The following is a 16,028-nucleotide window of genomic DNA, read 5'->3' as shown; positions in this document are numbered from 1 at the left end:
CTCGAAACTTCTACATATGAGAGGTACGAGCCAAAGCCAGAACAGGGTGTCATTATGACATGTGTAAACGGATCGCTCTGGTTCTGCCCCTGTGTTTTCCTAATGAAGCCCCAGAGCTCTATCACAGCTGAGGGTTCACTCTCAAATTGCCGCGCCTTGTAGTCTGCCTGACAATCACCTCTGTCTCTACAGCACCCCAGAAAGATGTCTGCACTGCCTTGTAGTTACGGCCGCAAGGAGCAACAGTTTGACTTTATGGTCACACGGAGAATTGACCTATCTCTCTGTGTGAATGTCATTCTGGACAAGCTAACTCATAACCTCAAGGTCACATATTTGATTCAGCAGCAGCCATTTATCTTTGTCCAATACAATGAACCTTCTACTTTCTCCCACAGTCATTTTCTCCATCCATCTGAGAACAGACGTATACTCACATACCTTGGCAAATGGGAGCCTAAAGAAGAGGCTGCGATGCAAACAAAGAATTGTGACTGTCAGTCAGACTGTGGTGAAGTGATCGCCTTTCAAAGTGACTCTCACTGCCTGTGCCCTCCACCTCCTTCCCTGGTGTAACCTTAGAGCACTGGGGAGTGCCAGGTTACTGGGATTCTCTCTCTTTGGCGCCATGCTGTTTAGTGACCATGCGCATGCTGTTAGACCTGTGATTAAGCTTGCCCTCTGTATGTGCGAATGTGTGTGTCCACACATTTTCCAGTCCCTGGTTAAATGGTGTTTAAAAATAATTGCTGGTTTTTATTTAAACCAATGTGGAATACCACAGAGCGTTTAATGCAAAAAAAAGTTGGTGTCAACTTGGTTTACTGTGACATTTATCTTGCCGATGTATCAGTAAGTCTGACTTCTGGTCTTTACAAGATATAAATTAAAAAAGCCATTGAAAACCGTGCTATCTGTATTTTTCCTCACTTTACATCAGAATCTCTTACCTCCATCCTCTACTTATTCTGATCTCTGATTCTTAGGCATCTCCTCTTCAGAGCTGGCTCCATGTCTATTGCACTGGGCACATTGGCAGGGCTCCGCAGACTACCCTTGTCCCTGAGTTTGGGCAAGAGCAATGGGCCAGTGGTCCCACCTATCTTTGGCGCTGTGGGCAGAGCGTAGGCATGGTCCTCATCAGGAACATGAGAGTCCTCTCCTATGTCCCGGACTACTGTTAAGGGCTCTTCTGACAGATTAACTTGCCCCTCAACCCGCACTGGGCTAACAACAGAACACTTGTTCTCTTTGATAGCCTCCAGCTCACTAAGTGAGGGGTCAGGGGGCAGTGCTGGTAATCTCTGGGGTCGGGAGTCCGGAGTGGCAGTTGTTGGTGAAGAAGACATCCCATTTTGACCATGGTCCTGAGATTTTTGGGCAGAGGATGTGGTACCATGTGGATGGTTGAACTCCTTGGGGCTGGCTGGGGTGCAAGAAGGTGGAGTATGGGAGTCCTGGTGCTGGAAGACAGTGTCGTGTGAAAGTGATGGTGACAGAGGAGGTGTGGGTCTGATGATATTGTGAACCCCTGACCTGTTAACCTGCCCAGCTCCCGACTCGCCCAGCCCTGATAGGTCCACCACTCCATTGGTGCTGGGCTCTAACTTCACTTGAGTCCTTTGCAGAACCCTTTGGATGACTTGTCGCTCTGTCTGCTGATGCTTATATTCATTTATCCCGTCCGACCCCGGGGCTGAGCAGGGGGATTCGTTGCACTGGGCTCTGGGGGAGGATGCTCCACTTTGGGGTGTGGATGCTGGGGACAGAAATGGCCTCTCTGATTTAACCCAATCTGTGTCCCTTGTGTTTAGGTCACTTGGTGAGGATAGCCCTTGAGACAAAGTTCCACCCATTTTGTTGACTACCAGTCTGCTGTCTGCCTCAGAAGTCTCTGGAGAAGATTGCCTGGTAGACCTGGATTGAGCCCTGTCCAGCAAATCTGGCACAGGCTGAATAACTCCGCTGTGACTTCGAGTTTCTAGGGATGTTTTAGGGGGGACTGGAATAGGGATAGGAATGGGTATCGGGACAGGTAGGGGTACAATGATGGGATAAGGCACCAGGACAGTGGGCTGGGGCAGAAGAGGGCTAAAAGAAGGAATACCAAAGTTCATCATGGGAGGCATTGGGACAGGACCTCTTGGCATCATATTCAGCGGAGGGGAGTGTAAGCCAGGAAAGTAGGCTCCTGGGAAGGGGTGTATCAGTCCAGGGGGATTCATGGATGAAGAAGTAGGGGGCTGAAGGTGAGGAGAGTGCGGAGCTCTGTGAATAGGGCTGGAAGGAGGGCCTGGATGTCTGGGAGGAGTGGCAAGGGGGCTTTTTAAGCCCTGAGCATGAAGGGGAGGCCTTATAAAGGGCATGGGGATTTGAGGTACTGGCTTTTGCTCCAGAGGGGGGCGAGGAAGAGGTGGAGGAGGAAGGGAAGCAGGATGGGGTGACACATCCACAGTTGAAGGAGGTGGGGGAGGCTGGATGGATCTCTCTAGGGTCCTTAGACCAGAGACAGGGACTTTTGAAGTAGAAGAGGATGCTTCTGAGGGAGACATGGAGGATTCTCCTAATCCACGGATTAGTGCAGGCCCTTTAGGGGAGAGGTTTCTATTACGGGCTTCCCCAGTACTGTTGTTGTTGTTCCAAGATTCTGGAGTGAGTAGCTTTTGCCCAGCTACAATGCTGTCTATCCTCCCCTCCTGATTGGTTCTGTTTGGGCTGGAACTGGTGCTGGTGAGAGCTGCGCGGGCTTCCCGGTAGAAAACATCCATCTTGTACTGGTTCAGACACTTGGTGCTGCAGAACTGGAGTCGCTCCTCACCAGATCCAAAGTCCAGGTACTCTTTAGTGTGACGAACATGCTTGCACCAATCGCATACCTGTGGCACAGGGGAGAGAGACTGTGGGGGGTCACTGGAGTGAAAGATTGTATGTGAAAACAGATCTTTGTGTAGAAACAGAAGATTTCCCCACTATTCCTGCTTGTTAAACCTTGTCATTTTCATCGGGTATTTATATTAATATCTCACAGTGGAAAACAAAAGATGCATTGATAGTGTCCTCTTACTCTGACATTGGTGTTTATCTTCAGCACCAGTCTGGGCGAGTCCTCTGTATGGGGGTGCTGAGGGGATCTCTCACTATGGAGATCTTCATCTCTGGCCTGACAGGGGAAAACCACAGTGTGACAAACATCACATGAACTACCGTCAGTCAGGTTTCAGACAACAGTTCATCTACAAATACTACACTGGAATCACTCTGCGGTGTCTGGTCTCCAAATGTGAGCTTCTTACGTAACAAGTACAAAATATAGTTTTAAATAAATCGCCTTGTCATGAAGCATAGCATTAATCTGAACTTCATGCAACAACCAAGCCCTAAAGGTCAGTGCAACAAAAGAAAAGCTGTGTTGTGAAACAGATACAATTCTACAGCCAAGTGGGGAAATAATGCAGGTGATGTATTGTCGTATTATTAATGGTTCTGCCAGTATTAATATAGGAAATTCTTCTTGATTCATGTAAGCTGATCTCATGTGGATCTGAGTGCTCCCCCATCTCTGTGACCCATTGAGTCGTGTTGAGTTACGAAATATGAGGCAGCTGAAGGTAAGGTATGCACTGAAAGTGGACACCTCGCCCCAGGCCTCCTGGCCTTCCTCTCAGACAAGCAGCAACAAGCCAACAGAAATGCTTTCCTCCCTGCCTCCGAAAAACTAGAGGGCTTGTTGCGCGCAGTCTGTTCAGCCCCCCCGCCCTTGTGTCTCCGTTGTTGTGTGAATTCACCCACCACGCTCTAAACAACACTGAGGGTGAAAGCTGATATAGCTACTTGTCACCCTGTACCTCTACAGAAGGTATATCCATGTCGCAATGGAGGCTGAAAAATCACGGCAAGCGCATCAGAGCGTTTCTCTGTCGTTGCAGCACTCCTGTCCTCCAGACCAAAGCCACTTAATGGCTGGTCCCTTCTCCATTAACGCGAAACTGATACTAAGTGTCCCACAGAAACTTTGACCTCCCTCCCACCATTCCTAAACTGGATCGACCATACGCACTAGGAATTGTGTTCTTAGAGATCCACCCTTTTTAAATTTCTGTAAACGAATCCATCAGTAATGACCTCACGAGATCAGGAGTATCTGTTTCTGCTAGTTTGTATACCTGCCAGAAACCACTTGATGCCCATTTCCCTTTGTGTGATGGGATGTGCCAGGGCTGAGGCAAACTGGATATAGAGTACCTGTGTTTGCTTAAATGTATATGGCCTGGGCTTCAAGGACACAACGACCGAGACTGTCCAAGCCGGGGCTCGAATCGGCAACCTTCCGGTTACAAGGCGAACTCCCAACTCTTGAGCCACGATCGCCACATGTTGTGTATATGGTTGTGCCAGACTGACTACTGAATTTACAGATTACTCATTATCATACAGATACCAGGATTTACAACACCTCACCAAGAAGAGGCCAACATGAATTGTTTTTGACCCTCAAATATAATGATAATGTGCAGTACATTATATATGCTAACCTTATTGCGTTTGAAGTAGGCCCGTCTGCAGGCAGCAAAACACTTCTCACTGCAGAAGCTCTTGAGCTCTGATCCCATACACAGAGAGTAGCGTTTTACACCTTCCTTCTGGCACCACACACATACTATCTGCACATTTTGTACATCTTCCACTGCAGGAGGGAAATCAGAAGAAAAGCTATGTTAGATGATTGTAAAAGCACAAGAATAGTGTGAAACAGCTACAACTGAGTGCTTTTTAGTCTCACAAAGGAGAGCGCACTAAACAGCGTGCATCCAGCTGTGATCTAAACTTCCTGTATGGATGTACCTCACACTGAATAAATCTCAGATTAATATTCTTCCAGGGAACACAGAGATCTTGCTGCATCCCTCTTATAACCTTCACTATGACAGCGCTGTTATTTATTTATCCATCTGTAACGGGTGAACCCATTTTATGCTTATATTCCTGTACATTTTAATCGTACAGCAGAATACCGACAGACTTACAATTCAAGTATTGTTAATCAGGGATGCCAAAAACCTTCAAACTAAAAGCAAAAGCCGCAATTTATTACCATATGTAGTGTTTGTTTTTCAAAAAAACAAAGTCCGAACAACAGAAGAATTACACAGTCTACACAGTATAAAAAGGTGCAGCAGCATTAGTTCTTCTGTTTAACTTACTTTACTCTTAATAGGCTACAAATGCTTACTGCATTGCACCATAATTGCATGCCGAGTTATCTCAGACTGTTATTACACAGTTATTACCTTTGCGGCAAACGTGGCTTATATCACGGGACACTTTACAGGTTATCTCTCTTTTTCAGAGCTTGTAGCACACAGAATTTCTCTTTATTTTGTAAAAGAATCTAATTTTTAATATACATAATTATTATATATTTATCTATAATAATTTTATATATAATATAATTACCGAAAGAGGCACCAAAGCAAGCTCAAACTACTGCACCTAGCAGGGATGCCTCTTTATCATTGCTCAGGAGTCTAGTAGGTAAAAACTGAACCTGCACCATCTTCTAGAGCTTGACACTACACTCTGATGTGCTAGCACATGAATATCAAACTAATCATCAGGGTAGTAATACTAAAAGCATATGTATAAGGAACGCACAACAATCAACATTTAATCTCCTCATGTTTGCCCCTACAGCCTGCTACCTGCTGATGGCTTTATAAGGGGGACGATGACAGGGGCACTCTTGTGCTCCTTCGGGGTCGTCAAGGATGAGCTTGTTGAGGAAGAGGAGGGTGACGAAGACGGGATGCCGGAGCACTCTCTCTCTCCGCTCTTGTTCGGCAGGACCAAGTGGCTGACTTTGGTGTCCAGGCTTTTGGGTTTTGGCAAAGAGTTTTCTGCAAGACACAAACAGATTCCAGTGTTAACTTGAATTCGTCGAGTAACGTTACACCGTGCAGCAAATCTGCAATACGGCCTACATGATACTATAATAACTTTTTCACAAACAACAGATGTATCTGAATGAATGAAACTCGAGAAGTTCTGACTACAGGAAGTTATGTTTAGCAAATTTGTGCAGTGACTCAATGTCTGCATTACAACCTGCAGAACCTGTTAGCGTAAATTTAAGAACACTGCACCAATAGTGAACCCTCGACGGCCGCCCTCACCTTTCAGCACAGACACATGCTGACGCCGTTCTCTGTAGTTTCTGATCTCGTTGGCCTCTGAATCTCTGAGATCTACCTTGTCGTAACCGTACCATCCAAGGAGTTCATTCATGGTGCTTTCTGCAAAAGTCTGCATGAGAAAAGAAATCAGTGATTAGTGATAATCTACGCATATGGATAACTGAGCTATGCCTGCCTACAAATAGGAAATTGTCAGCATGCATCTACGGGTTATTAATGGACATTTTTATCCTATGTTAAACATAATCAGACCTTCCTTCTCTGAATCAATGTGAGCGATTCTTTCTCAGCCACAGCCTGGTTGGAGAAATGAATAGGGGCACAGAGGAGTACAGTATGACACTTTTTCCATGATGTATTCAAGTTGTTTACTCTTGCTAAATCTGAGACGGAAAGGTTTAAAACCTAACACCAGTGTGAAATCTATGAATCATCCTTTGTTTATCTCTTTTAATTGGAAAAAAGAGGGAGAAAGAAAACTTTTCTCCACAGATGGGATGTGTGGTCTCAGTTTTTTTTTTTTTTATTACGACCAGATGAAAAAAAAAATACAAAGGTCTCTCTCTTTATCCACCCACCTCTCTCTGTGGCTTTGGAAGAACTGGATTGGAGGAGAAACCTGATCCAGAATGGGCAGAAATCAGAGCGGGACACCCTACACCACAGCCAGGTCCCACGGTTCTCGGAAATGCCCCACTCTGCTCTCTTCTTCTCTTTCCAATGTCCACCACTCTCTCCCTCTCTCTTTCTCCAGCTTTCCCTGTCCCTCCCTTTGCCTCTTTTTCTGCCCCCCCCCCCGCCACCTTCCATCTTCACCATCCTCCCCTCCATCCCAGCACCTTCCAGCCCTGACACCCGACACAGCACGGCCTCTCAGGTTTCACCCTTTTCCAGCACAGCCAGTCTGCTGTGGTGGTGGTGTTGTAGTGCTGTAGTACTGACTGCACATTCTTTCCCCTGCTTTCCTCACTCCGACCTCTGTTCTGCACTAGGGCCTCAAAGAAATGGATCTCTCCCTCGCTTGCTCACTTTCTGCTGTGTGTGTGTCTGGGAGAGTGTGTGGGTGAGTGCAAGCAGAGGTATCATATCCAGCTAAATATGCCTAACGATGATTAAAGTCAAGTATCGGGTGTCTGGTGCCGTGCTCGGGGTCTGACGTGGAGGGAGTAGGTCCGAATGTGGTGTTGAAACAGATGTATTACAGAGACAACACTGGGACGGACCTCAGCTGAGCTAGAACTCAGCTTGCCAGCCTTCCTGCCTGTATTTCCTCCAGAGTCCCCACCCCCCCCCCTGCTTTTTCATCATTTGACCAGTTTTTAAGGTGCACATCTTATGGGATTTTACCCGATAATTTGAATCTTATATGCTTCCCATCATGCCTAATTTTGATATCTTGATGTTCTCCAGAAGTTCGACACTGATGGCAACTCTCCTACCGTACGTATCTACATAAACAACCCAGTGCCACTTCTTTCTTTTTTCTTCTTCTTGTGAACGAAAAGACGGGCAATATTTTTTCTTCACCCACCCCTCCACTTCCCACAATGTTGTTTTTGTTTCTTTTTGGCAGTTTAGACAAACATCTGCTTTGCGAGAGTGACAAGCCATATCCCAAACCACAAAGAGAGTTGCAGCCAAAGGCAACAAACTGGGGCCGACCCTGAGATTCAGCCCAGGCAGGCTTACATCAAGCGGGGATAGCGTTTCACATGTTTTGATTAAAATTAGTTAAGATGTAACTCTACACCTCCCCTGGATATCAAACGCTACAATCCAAACCACTTACACAAAAAGAGCACATTTCCTCTCTCACGAAGGCCAGAATACGACCCCCCCCCCCCCCCCCCTAAGAAAATGACTTTTTCAAATTTTATTTCTCAGCTTCAGCTTGAAGAAGCCTCGAGTATTCCTTACCCCACCACAGTCAACAGTCTCAAATATCCAGTGTCCAAACCCAAACAAAGCAGACAACCCATGGATTAGTTTCCATGCAGTAACAGGCTCATAATAGTGGGAGGGAATCGTGCCTGTTACTGTGATTTAACTTATTACTGCCTATGCAGTGGCTCTCCTTCTACTCAAAGAACAGTGGGGAGATTCTTAAATGACATGTCATCAGTGAGCACTTCAAGCGGGAGCTTTCGTTTAATGTGATGTTTGCATTCTTTAACAGTCTGTGACAGTGATTTTAGAGCTTTCCCAAGGAGCGGGGCTATTTAAAGAATATAAATGCCCTGTCTCTTTTTCATGGGGGCAAGCCTCTGTGGTACAGCAAGTGAGCGCACCGCAGGAGCAGGGAAGAATTGACGCACATCTGGATCTCCGCTGGACAAGACTGCGCGTCCGGCCACAGCTGGCCTGACATGGCGTCACAAGAAGGCAGAGGTCAGACTACTCTTCAGCACTAACATTTATATAATCAGAAAATCCCGTGTCTGTCTTTGCGTCTGTTTCAACTTGGATTTATAAACACGTTTATTGATATTTTCCAGTTGTCTTCCTAAAAATGAAAACTTTCGAGGTTTTTCTTATTTTGCAATACAGCTTCACGCAGTAGGATATAATTGCTTAAATAAAAGACAGAAAGCGAGCATTCATTAAAAGCATATATAGTTTTTGATAGTATTCCCCGCACTGATTTGTGCGTAGCTGACTCACTCGCTGCTGTGTGCTGGAAGACGTGTGCGCAAAGAAGTTATCGCCCCGTCTCATCTGATTACAATAATAACAATAACAATAATAATAATAATAATAATTTTTCAGTGGCACACAAACCCACTCTCACCTTCATCTCCTGGTTGATTTCCCTCTTTACGGGGTGCGCGGGTTTCCTGCTGCGTTTATTTTCCGGTGGTCTCCCTTTCTCCATCTCTGGCATAGTCCCGGTCTGGCTGGATCCGTTGCGGATCAGTGTTGAGTGTCGGCTGGAGTCGTTTCAGTGGAGTATCTCAGAATGAAAGCTGTCACTCCGGGTGACAGCGGCTGTCATTCCCGGACGTCCGAGTCCCTCATTTGAGGCTTCACACCACTGAAGTCCACTGAACATGCGTGCACTGTGCGCTGGAGTGTCCGCCGCTGAACAATCTCAACTCCCTTTCCCACTTCTGTCAAGTTTCTACGGAAAACCAACCTAAGTCTTCCGCTTTGGATTTTCAAAGTATGACATCTGTCAACTGTTTCTTGAAAGCATATTAGAAACGAATCCGCAATTAAAAACAAAAACACAATTACGCCAATGATTTGCGTCCCCGCGAAAAATTTGGTTTCCAAATTTTAAACACTCTTGCGAGAAGTATTTTAACTTGACTGAAACATGAACCAGCAAAAAGTTTCTCATCAATTTAATTGCATTTGGTGGTTTTTGCAATATTTGAATGTTGCAGTGTTGGTATAATATAAAAAAATAATTACATCATAGCACGGTGCTCTCTCAAAGCTCATTAACTCTGTTCAAAACCTACTAAGGTTTATTATGTCATTTGTTTTATAAAGATTAATTGGCCAAAATTATATGTTATCGGTTACTTAATGTTTCCCCTTCAGCTTTTATTATGAAAGGTGCATCGCCTGGTTACCGGTCTCATTCGTGCGCTCTCTGTGAGGGGAGGGCTTTGATTTGATGTAACCCAACACCTGGCACCCACCCCTCCCAAATCTCAACAGATACATTTCATAAGGAATGCAAAGACTGTGTTTTATCTGAGGGGGCACAGAACAAACACTGTCTCTAGACTCTTGTCTTAAAATAAAGAGATGAAAAGAGCGCTGCGAGTTAAAAAAGATACCAGAATGTTTGGAGCTTTCTCAAATGGCATCCGTCTGATCCGCGCCAGTCTGTGTACGAGCGTGTGCGCGCAACACCTAAAACGTCCACATTTGGCCTCTGAGCAATCTGGGCTTGAGGAAAAGTGCCAAATGCCCGAGGACAGGATTTGCACAAAAAAAAGAGTCGTTTGTTCGTGTATGTCTGCGCACAGATGAATGTAAACATTTCCCACATGTTTATCGCTAATGCGAAGGCCAAAGAACTTATTTCCGTATCAAGTTTCTCTGCTGGTAATGAAAGCATTGAGGTTATCTGATTGCATTACGCACATAAACAAATTCAATTCGTTAGCTGTAACAACTTTTATTTTATAACTTTACTACAATTTTCCTCATTTTGTCCATTAACACGTTAACAGTGCAGTATGGCCTACATTAGGACAGTTGGTTTCCATTGCTCTTCTGCATCATTGAAAGCCTCTGTCTCGCAGACCTCACAGTGTCGCCGAGCTCTGTGCAGAGAGACAGACAGGTACAGACACAGCCGTGACAAGAGGGATAATTCAGAATTTTTTTCCCCCTCCTTGTCTCGAGTTTACCTCTGGTCTGCTCTGGTTTGAGGAATCCAGGGACCACGCTCGTGTAAACAGAAATCCGACCCACTGCGCAGGGTTTGGGTTTCGCCCCCGATGATGATACTCGATCCGTCCCGGCTTTGGGAACAGGGCTTATCTGATGCCTCACCCCCCTCCTTGCTCCCCATAACAGCGCACATCTGGTGCCTCTGCAGGGAGCGTTGTCCCTTTAGGTTCCTCTGGTGGGGGTGAAAGCTGGAATAAGAGCGCCTCACTATTCCCTCAAGAATCCACTTGCACAAATGACAGAGGACTAGAGAAAGTCTTTAGGTCTAAAGTTACAATCCTCAACATCTGGAGCGAATCATAAAAAGTTGTCCACTTTGTGTACCGTTACTTGCATTACCGTACACGGTCACATGATTAAAGCGAACGTATACCCTGCAATTTAGAAAACGACAATTTTGGTGTCTGTGTTCAGCGTTAATGGAGGGACATAAAAGTTTGATCCCCCTTGTGGTTTAGTGGTGTGTCCTCGCCGACAGAGGGCGACGTCTACCCATTAGTCTTGAATAATTGTGCAAGTGAATATAGCCCGGTGTTTTCCCTGCATCAAATTACATGCAAATATAGTCATCATGATAGGGGCATCTGTGTTACAAGCCTGGCTAAATACACCGACGTGTACCATGGAAAATGACTTAATTTGTCATTATATTCACATTTGCCTAAGCAGTTAGGGTAATTATATAGATATTCCAGCATTACTTTTACTCTGCATGGAGAAGCAAAACAACAGCCACAACAACAAAAACTGACTAATAGATAGATGATTTTTTTTTTATCTATTAGAACAAAATTTCGAGAAGTCCAGATATTTAATAGTTTTTCTGAAAGCTTTGACACGGCCTCTATGAGGGAAAGCTTTTACTCTGAACACTAGGCGTCGCTGTTGCCACAATTATTTTATCAAACGTGCAGCGACTGCTCAACAGGTTGGACACTATTCATTTATCAGTTTGAATTTTTTTCGCTTTTTTCTCCGGGAACAGTAAAATTCTGAACAAAGCACCACATTCTTCAGCTCACAACAGACATCTCAATAATCAAAAATCAGGGAAAGCCCAAATCAGCAGCCCGACCCCATCAGCAGCCCGTCACCATGGCAACATGCAGGAAAAGTGTGGAGGTTTATTCAAGTGTTCAGAGAGTTTGTTCCCTGCGGTGGTAAAAGCGAAGTATGTTCAACAAGCCGCTGAGCAAGGTTTTTACACAGGCACACAAAGTAGGCAAACTCGGGATCGGGACGGAGCATGCGCGCCAATCCCACCTCTCCAAAAAATACTGTATTTATAATAAGCTTAAAACGAGCCATTATTGCGTTATTCTGGCCAAATTACCTTAGGTTATTATATTAAATTTTAAAACACTATCCCTAGCGTTGTCCCTAGCACACCGCTAGGGACCTTAACGTCACAGACCTGCAGCTGGTATAAAAAGCTCTGTCTGATCCAGCCTCCACATTAGAGAGAAGCAGCGTCTGAGAGCATCGTAAACCATCTGGCCAGGTTACAAAGAAAAAACAAATGTGCAAAATGACGAATGTTCAGCTAGGAGTGGTTTTGCTCGCCATATGTTTATCAACACAGGTAAAATGATCTTTATGTTACATTTAAACAGCATTTTAGCTGTGGGATTGATTTTAGTCAGCAGGGAGTAGTGGGAGTGTGTTTTTTAAGGGCTTGGGGGATTGTGTTTTTATTCATTGATGGGGGTGAAAAATAGTTGTGTAGTTTGTTTAACTTTAGTCGTGTTTTAAGACATTATATAAAGCAGCTGATAGTCTGGATTACAGCCGGCTAGACATGGAGATCTCTTGGGAAATTAACATGAGTCAGTCATCTTCCAAATTTGTGGCGTATCTTTGGCTCATTAAACTATTGTCCTTTTTTATTTGTATGTTTTCCCCTTTTTCACTTTTTACTTCTTAATGAGCGTGTGCTTGGGTGGATTAATGATTCAGGTGCTGCTTGCTGTCTACATTATGCAAAGGTGGAGGAAGAATCTAAAGTTTCTTTTAGATGCAGTCTGCCATAGGGAACATGACACTCAAGCACAGAACCTTGGTCTCTCTTTTCTTCTTGGTCACTAACCAATCCTGCTATGTTGTAAAGAAGAGTAAAGTGTTGCAAAAGAAAACTTTTTGTAAACACAGACTTACATTTTAATGAATTGATTTTGCCATAAAGTTTTTTTTCCTTTTGAATCTAACTTCCTTATTTCAATGTTCGTCAAAAAGCCTGAGGGAAGTTTACATTTGTTGGAAAAATAAATTCCTCACTCTGCATCCTCTTTTTTTCTACTTCTCCTTCCTCCAACAGATGGTCTCCTGGACTGCAATGGCAGCCAGCAACAACAGCACAGCTATGACAGCAGGGGGGAACTCCACCTACAACGCTACCACTACTACGGCCACAGACACCTTTGGCGGTCCAACCAACTCCACCTCCACTACTGGAGCGGGCGTCTCACTGCACACATGCACCTTCACTTTCTTGATCCCCTTCATCATGGCAGCCTTTCTCCTCCAAAGCTACTGTTGAAGCCCGGAGCCCACAGCCCCCATCTTCTCTGCCTCAACACTCCTCCTCACCTCCCATCCCATTATCCCATGCAGTCCAGCCTCTCTCAGAGACCACAAGACTAACATGGATGGGCTCTGCAACCTTTCTACGTCCTCCTTAAGTAATGCTAAAAAGTATGTAAGTCAAGACATTTCTTTTAACAAAAGGGGGGTTTAGCCTATAGCAGGAGATCATCACCAATCCAACTTCCTTCAGGATTCAAAAGGAACAGTGGTGCATCCAGCTTCCCTTTTTGGCTTGCATTTCCTTAGTCATGCCATCACATTTTGGAGATGCTCAGGGCTGCGGGTTTTCATGTCACGTGTCTCGATTGAAATGCGGACCACTTGAGTGTACAGAGGTTCTTTTTGTGGCTTCTAATCGACCTGGCAATCAATATCACAATGTGTTTTGTTTGTTAAAGTTTGGCAGTAGGAGGTTTGAGAAAAAAGTATGAGCCAGATGACCTCTTTAGTTGGTTTTACAAACAAAACAAAACAAAAAAAAATGGCTCTTCAGTCTTTTTATTAGAAATGTCATTGAGATGTATGTAGCAAAAAAGTTGCCACACGATGTGTCAGTTTTGCCTTGTGATTTTTAAAGAGCTGTGGTCTTTTACAATGAGGGTTTGATTGACACCTTTGCTCCCTTCATCCAACGGTTAGGTGCAGGAAATGAGTGTATGTGAAACCATATGGGAAGGGTTGATGTTACAATTCCCCCTTATAGTTTATATTTTGTATAAATGGAAATGTTGTACTGTTTATTAGTTTGCGTAAAGATCATTGAAGAAACAAAAATGTACAATAAATTATGAAAAACTACAACTGTAATCGCTTCTTTGATTCTCATTTTGTTGTAACATGGCTAACTTTCCTGAGGAAACATTTAACCAACTAAGTCTATTCCTTTGGTTTTCCCGCCTCCAAACGTGCAGGCCATTTATCATCCTTGTGCAGTGTATAGAATTAAAGGGTGTGGTGCTATTTTATTCATCATTACTAAGCTGCCAGGCAGTCGAGACAGGCAGTTGCTGAGCTGCAGGCCAGAGAGATGGACTCAGCACTCCCTTGTGCCCCTAAAGATCTACTCTGGATTTGTGCCAGAGCAGTACTTACCAACTGGATACAAAACAATATCAGCCCCTATGGTGCTCTAGTGACGAACAACATTTAGACAGATGGATGATGAGTCTTCAATTTTGAGTTTATAAGAGGGAGGGAGGCCGTGCAACAGCTGATAACATGCACAAATGGGTTATTTCAGTCTGAAGTTTGAATACCATTATTTTTATCCTTCAATATCTGAAAGAAAAAAGATGATGTCAAAGACCTCTCCAGGGAACACAATGTCAAATTTGATTATGTACTTAAACAGGTTTGGCCTTTGGCTGTTACTTAACACTGTCTAGTCTTGTCTGTGGCTTAATTCACCAACAGCTGCAGAGTATAGAATAATAACTGTGGAGGCACAATATCAATTGAAGTTCATATGATTCTAACTGAAATATTTTCTGAATATTTAATGTTTTCAATACAAGAAATGTTTATTTTCTAAATATGCTCTCTTGGGGAATAAATGAACAACAGATTTAATTAAACTTAATTAAACCTAAAGTCAGCTCTTCTATTATCCCATTTGAAATTGTGCGTTTAGGGGCGTCATTATTTGTACATGAAGCTTCAGATTTATACCTTATTATTCCATTTATCCATTTCCTTTTTGAGGTTTTTGTAGCTTTCTGTTATTCACTGCTAGTCTGGCAAACAAAAAAAAGCTACCAACAAAGGCAAAAAAATCAACACATCGCATACGAGCGTGCCCCTACGATGACAGAGAGTAGCGTGTGGCTCGGAAATGCCTCAGCACCAGTAAAGCCAGCCGCATGACTCATTAGCCCAGCCTATTGTTTCTCAATCCTCTCTGCACTGTTAACCTCTCCTCACGCTCGGTCTCGCCTCTCTTTTAACATCCCTGTTCCGGATCTATCTGTTTAATATCCCCCAACAGACTAGTCTGCAAATGCAAGTTCTCAAAAACGAATGAGGCTTTTTCTTCCCATAATGCAGCTGAAGTCATGATTTTACAGTGACGCTAAGACTTTCAATGATACATTTCCAACAGTTATACTTTTTTTGCACCTTCAGTACTTGAAAACGTTTTGCAGACTGCTGACTTCATATATACCGGTAGTACTGTCTAAAACGCAGCCACATTTCTTTAAATTTTGCCAGGAAGAGGGGGATTTAGTGCAGTAATTTATTGAAAAATGTGCAAACATACATGAAAATATAGCACATGGTGCAAAAATAAAGTCTGTAGGATTCTAATGAGCTTGAAAATCAGTATTTTGGACCACCTGGGATCTTTAACAATGTGTTTGGGATCAATGTCATGATACTTTTCAGGTGGTATTGCATGGTGGATCATAATCTGATGGTACTTTTCTGCATTTGTAATTCTATCAATTTTAACAAGATCTCAAAAACCACTTGCTAAAATGCAAACCACAAACCATGACAGAGCCTTATTTTACATGTTTTATAGATGACTGAGTCATTCCAGTGTGAATAGATTGGCTGAGTCATTACAGCCTCATATATATTTGTATGCATATTTGCCTCAGGGAATTAACCAATTCCCTAAGCTAAAAACCAAACATCTAGAAAAAGACATGCCAGCCTTATCCCACAAAAGGCTTTTTATTGTTTTTTCATTTTCAACCTATCAGCGGTGACTAAGCCACTCATATAAAGCCCTTCCCATTGGTGAAAAAGCAAATTTGTTTTGCTTTATTGTTTTTAGTCCTTCCTTATTATTCTGAATAAACCAGGATTGCTGCTTCTGATAACATCAAGATCATCACTTTG

At 43.7% G+C, this 16,028-nt stretch overlaps 1 protein-coding gene and 1 long non-coding RNA gene across 4 annotated transcripts in view; one reads left to right on the top strand and one right to left on the bottom strand.

Annotated features, from left to right (window-relative positions):
• The window catches only part of LOC102297872 (sine oculis-binding protein homolog), a 13,117-nt gene extending 3,687 nt beyond the window's left edge, over positions 1 to 9,430 (bottom strand). Inside the window, exons 1-6 of one of the 3 annotated variants that reach the window (XM_014333364.2) lie at positions 8,980 to 9,427; positions 6,171 to 6,300; positions 5,700 to 5,894; positions 4,533 to 4,684; positions 3,065 to 3,160; positions 951 to 2,897 (exon numbers count right to left, since the gene is read on the bottom strand). In XM_014333364.2, the coding sequence (XP_014188850.1) occupies positions 960 to 2,897; positions 3,065 to 3,160; positions 4,533 to 4,684; positions 5,700 to 5,894; positions 6,171 to 6,300; positions 8,980 to 9,072 (2,604 nt within the window). In that variant the 5' untranslated portion in view covers positions 9,073 to 9,427 and the 3' untranslated portion in view covers positions 951 to 959. Of the gene's footprint in view, positions 1 to 6; positions 2,898 to 3,064; positions 3,161 to 4,532; positions 4,685 to 5,699; positions 5,895 to 6,170; positions 6,301 to 8,979 lie in introns of those variants that run through there. The other 2 variants (XM_005921594.3, XM_042220351.1) reach the window with 2 other exon arrangements.
• A 2,621-nt stretch (positions 9,431 to 12,051) lies between these two features.
• LOC106633176 lies at positions 12,052 to 13,991 on the top strand. The gene is made up of 2 exons (XR_001336274.2): positions 12,052 to 12,183; positions 12,916 to 13,991. It is a non-coding gene; the product is annotated as an uncharacterized LOC106633176 (long non-coding RNA).
• Positions 13,992 to 16,028: the final 2,037 nt, after the last annotated feature.

This window comes from Haplochromis burtoni, unplaced genomic scaffold (assembly GCF_018398535.1).
Source record: "Haplochromis burtoni strain Fernald_Lab_line unplaced genomic scaffold, NCSU_Asbu1 Contig_47, whole genome shotgun sequence".
NCBI lineage: Eukaryota > Metazoa > Chordata > Actinopteri > Cichliformes > Cichlidae > Haplochromis > Haplochromis burtoni.
This window is presented reverse-complemented; position numbering and strand designations above follow the sequence as displayed.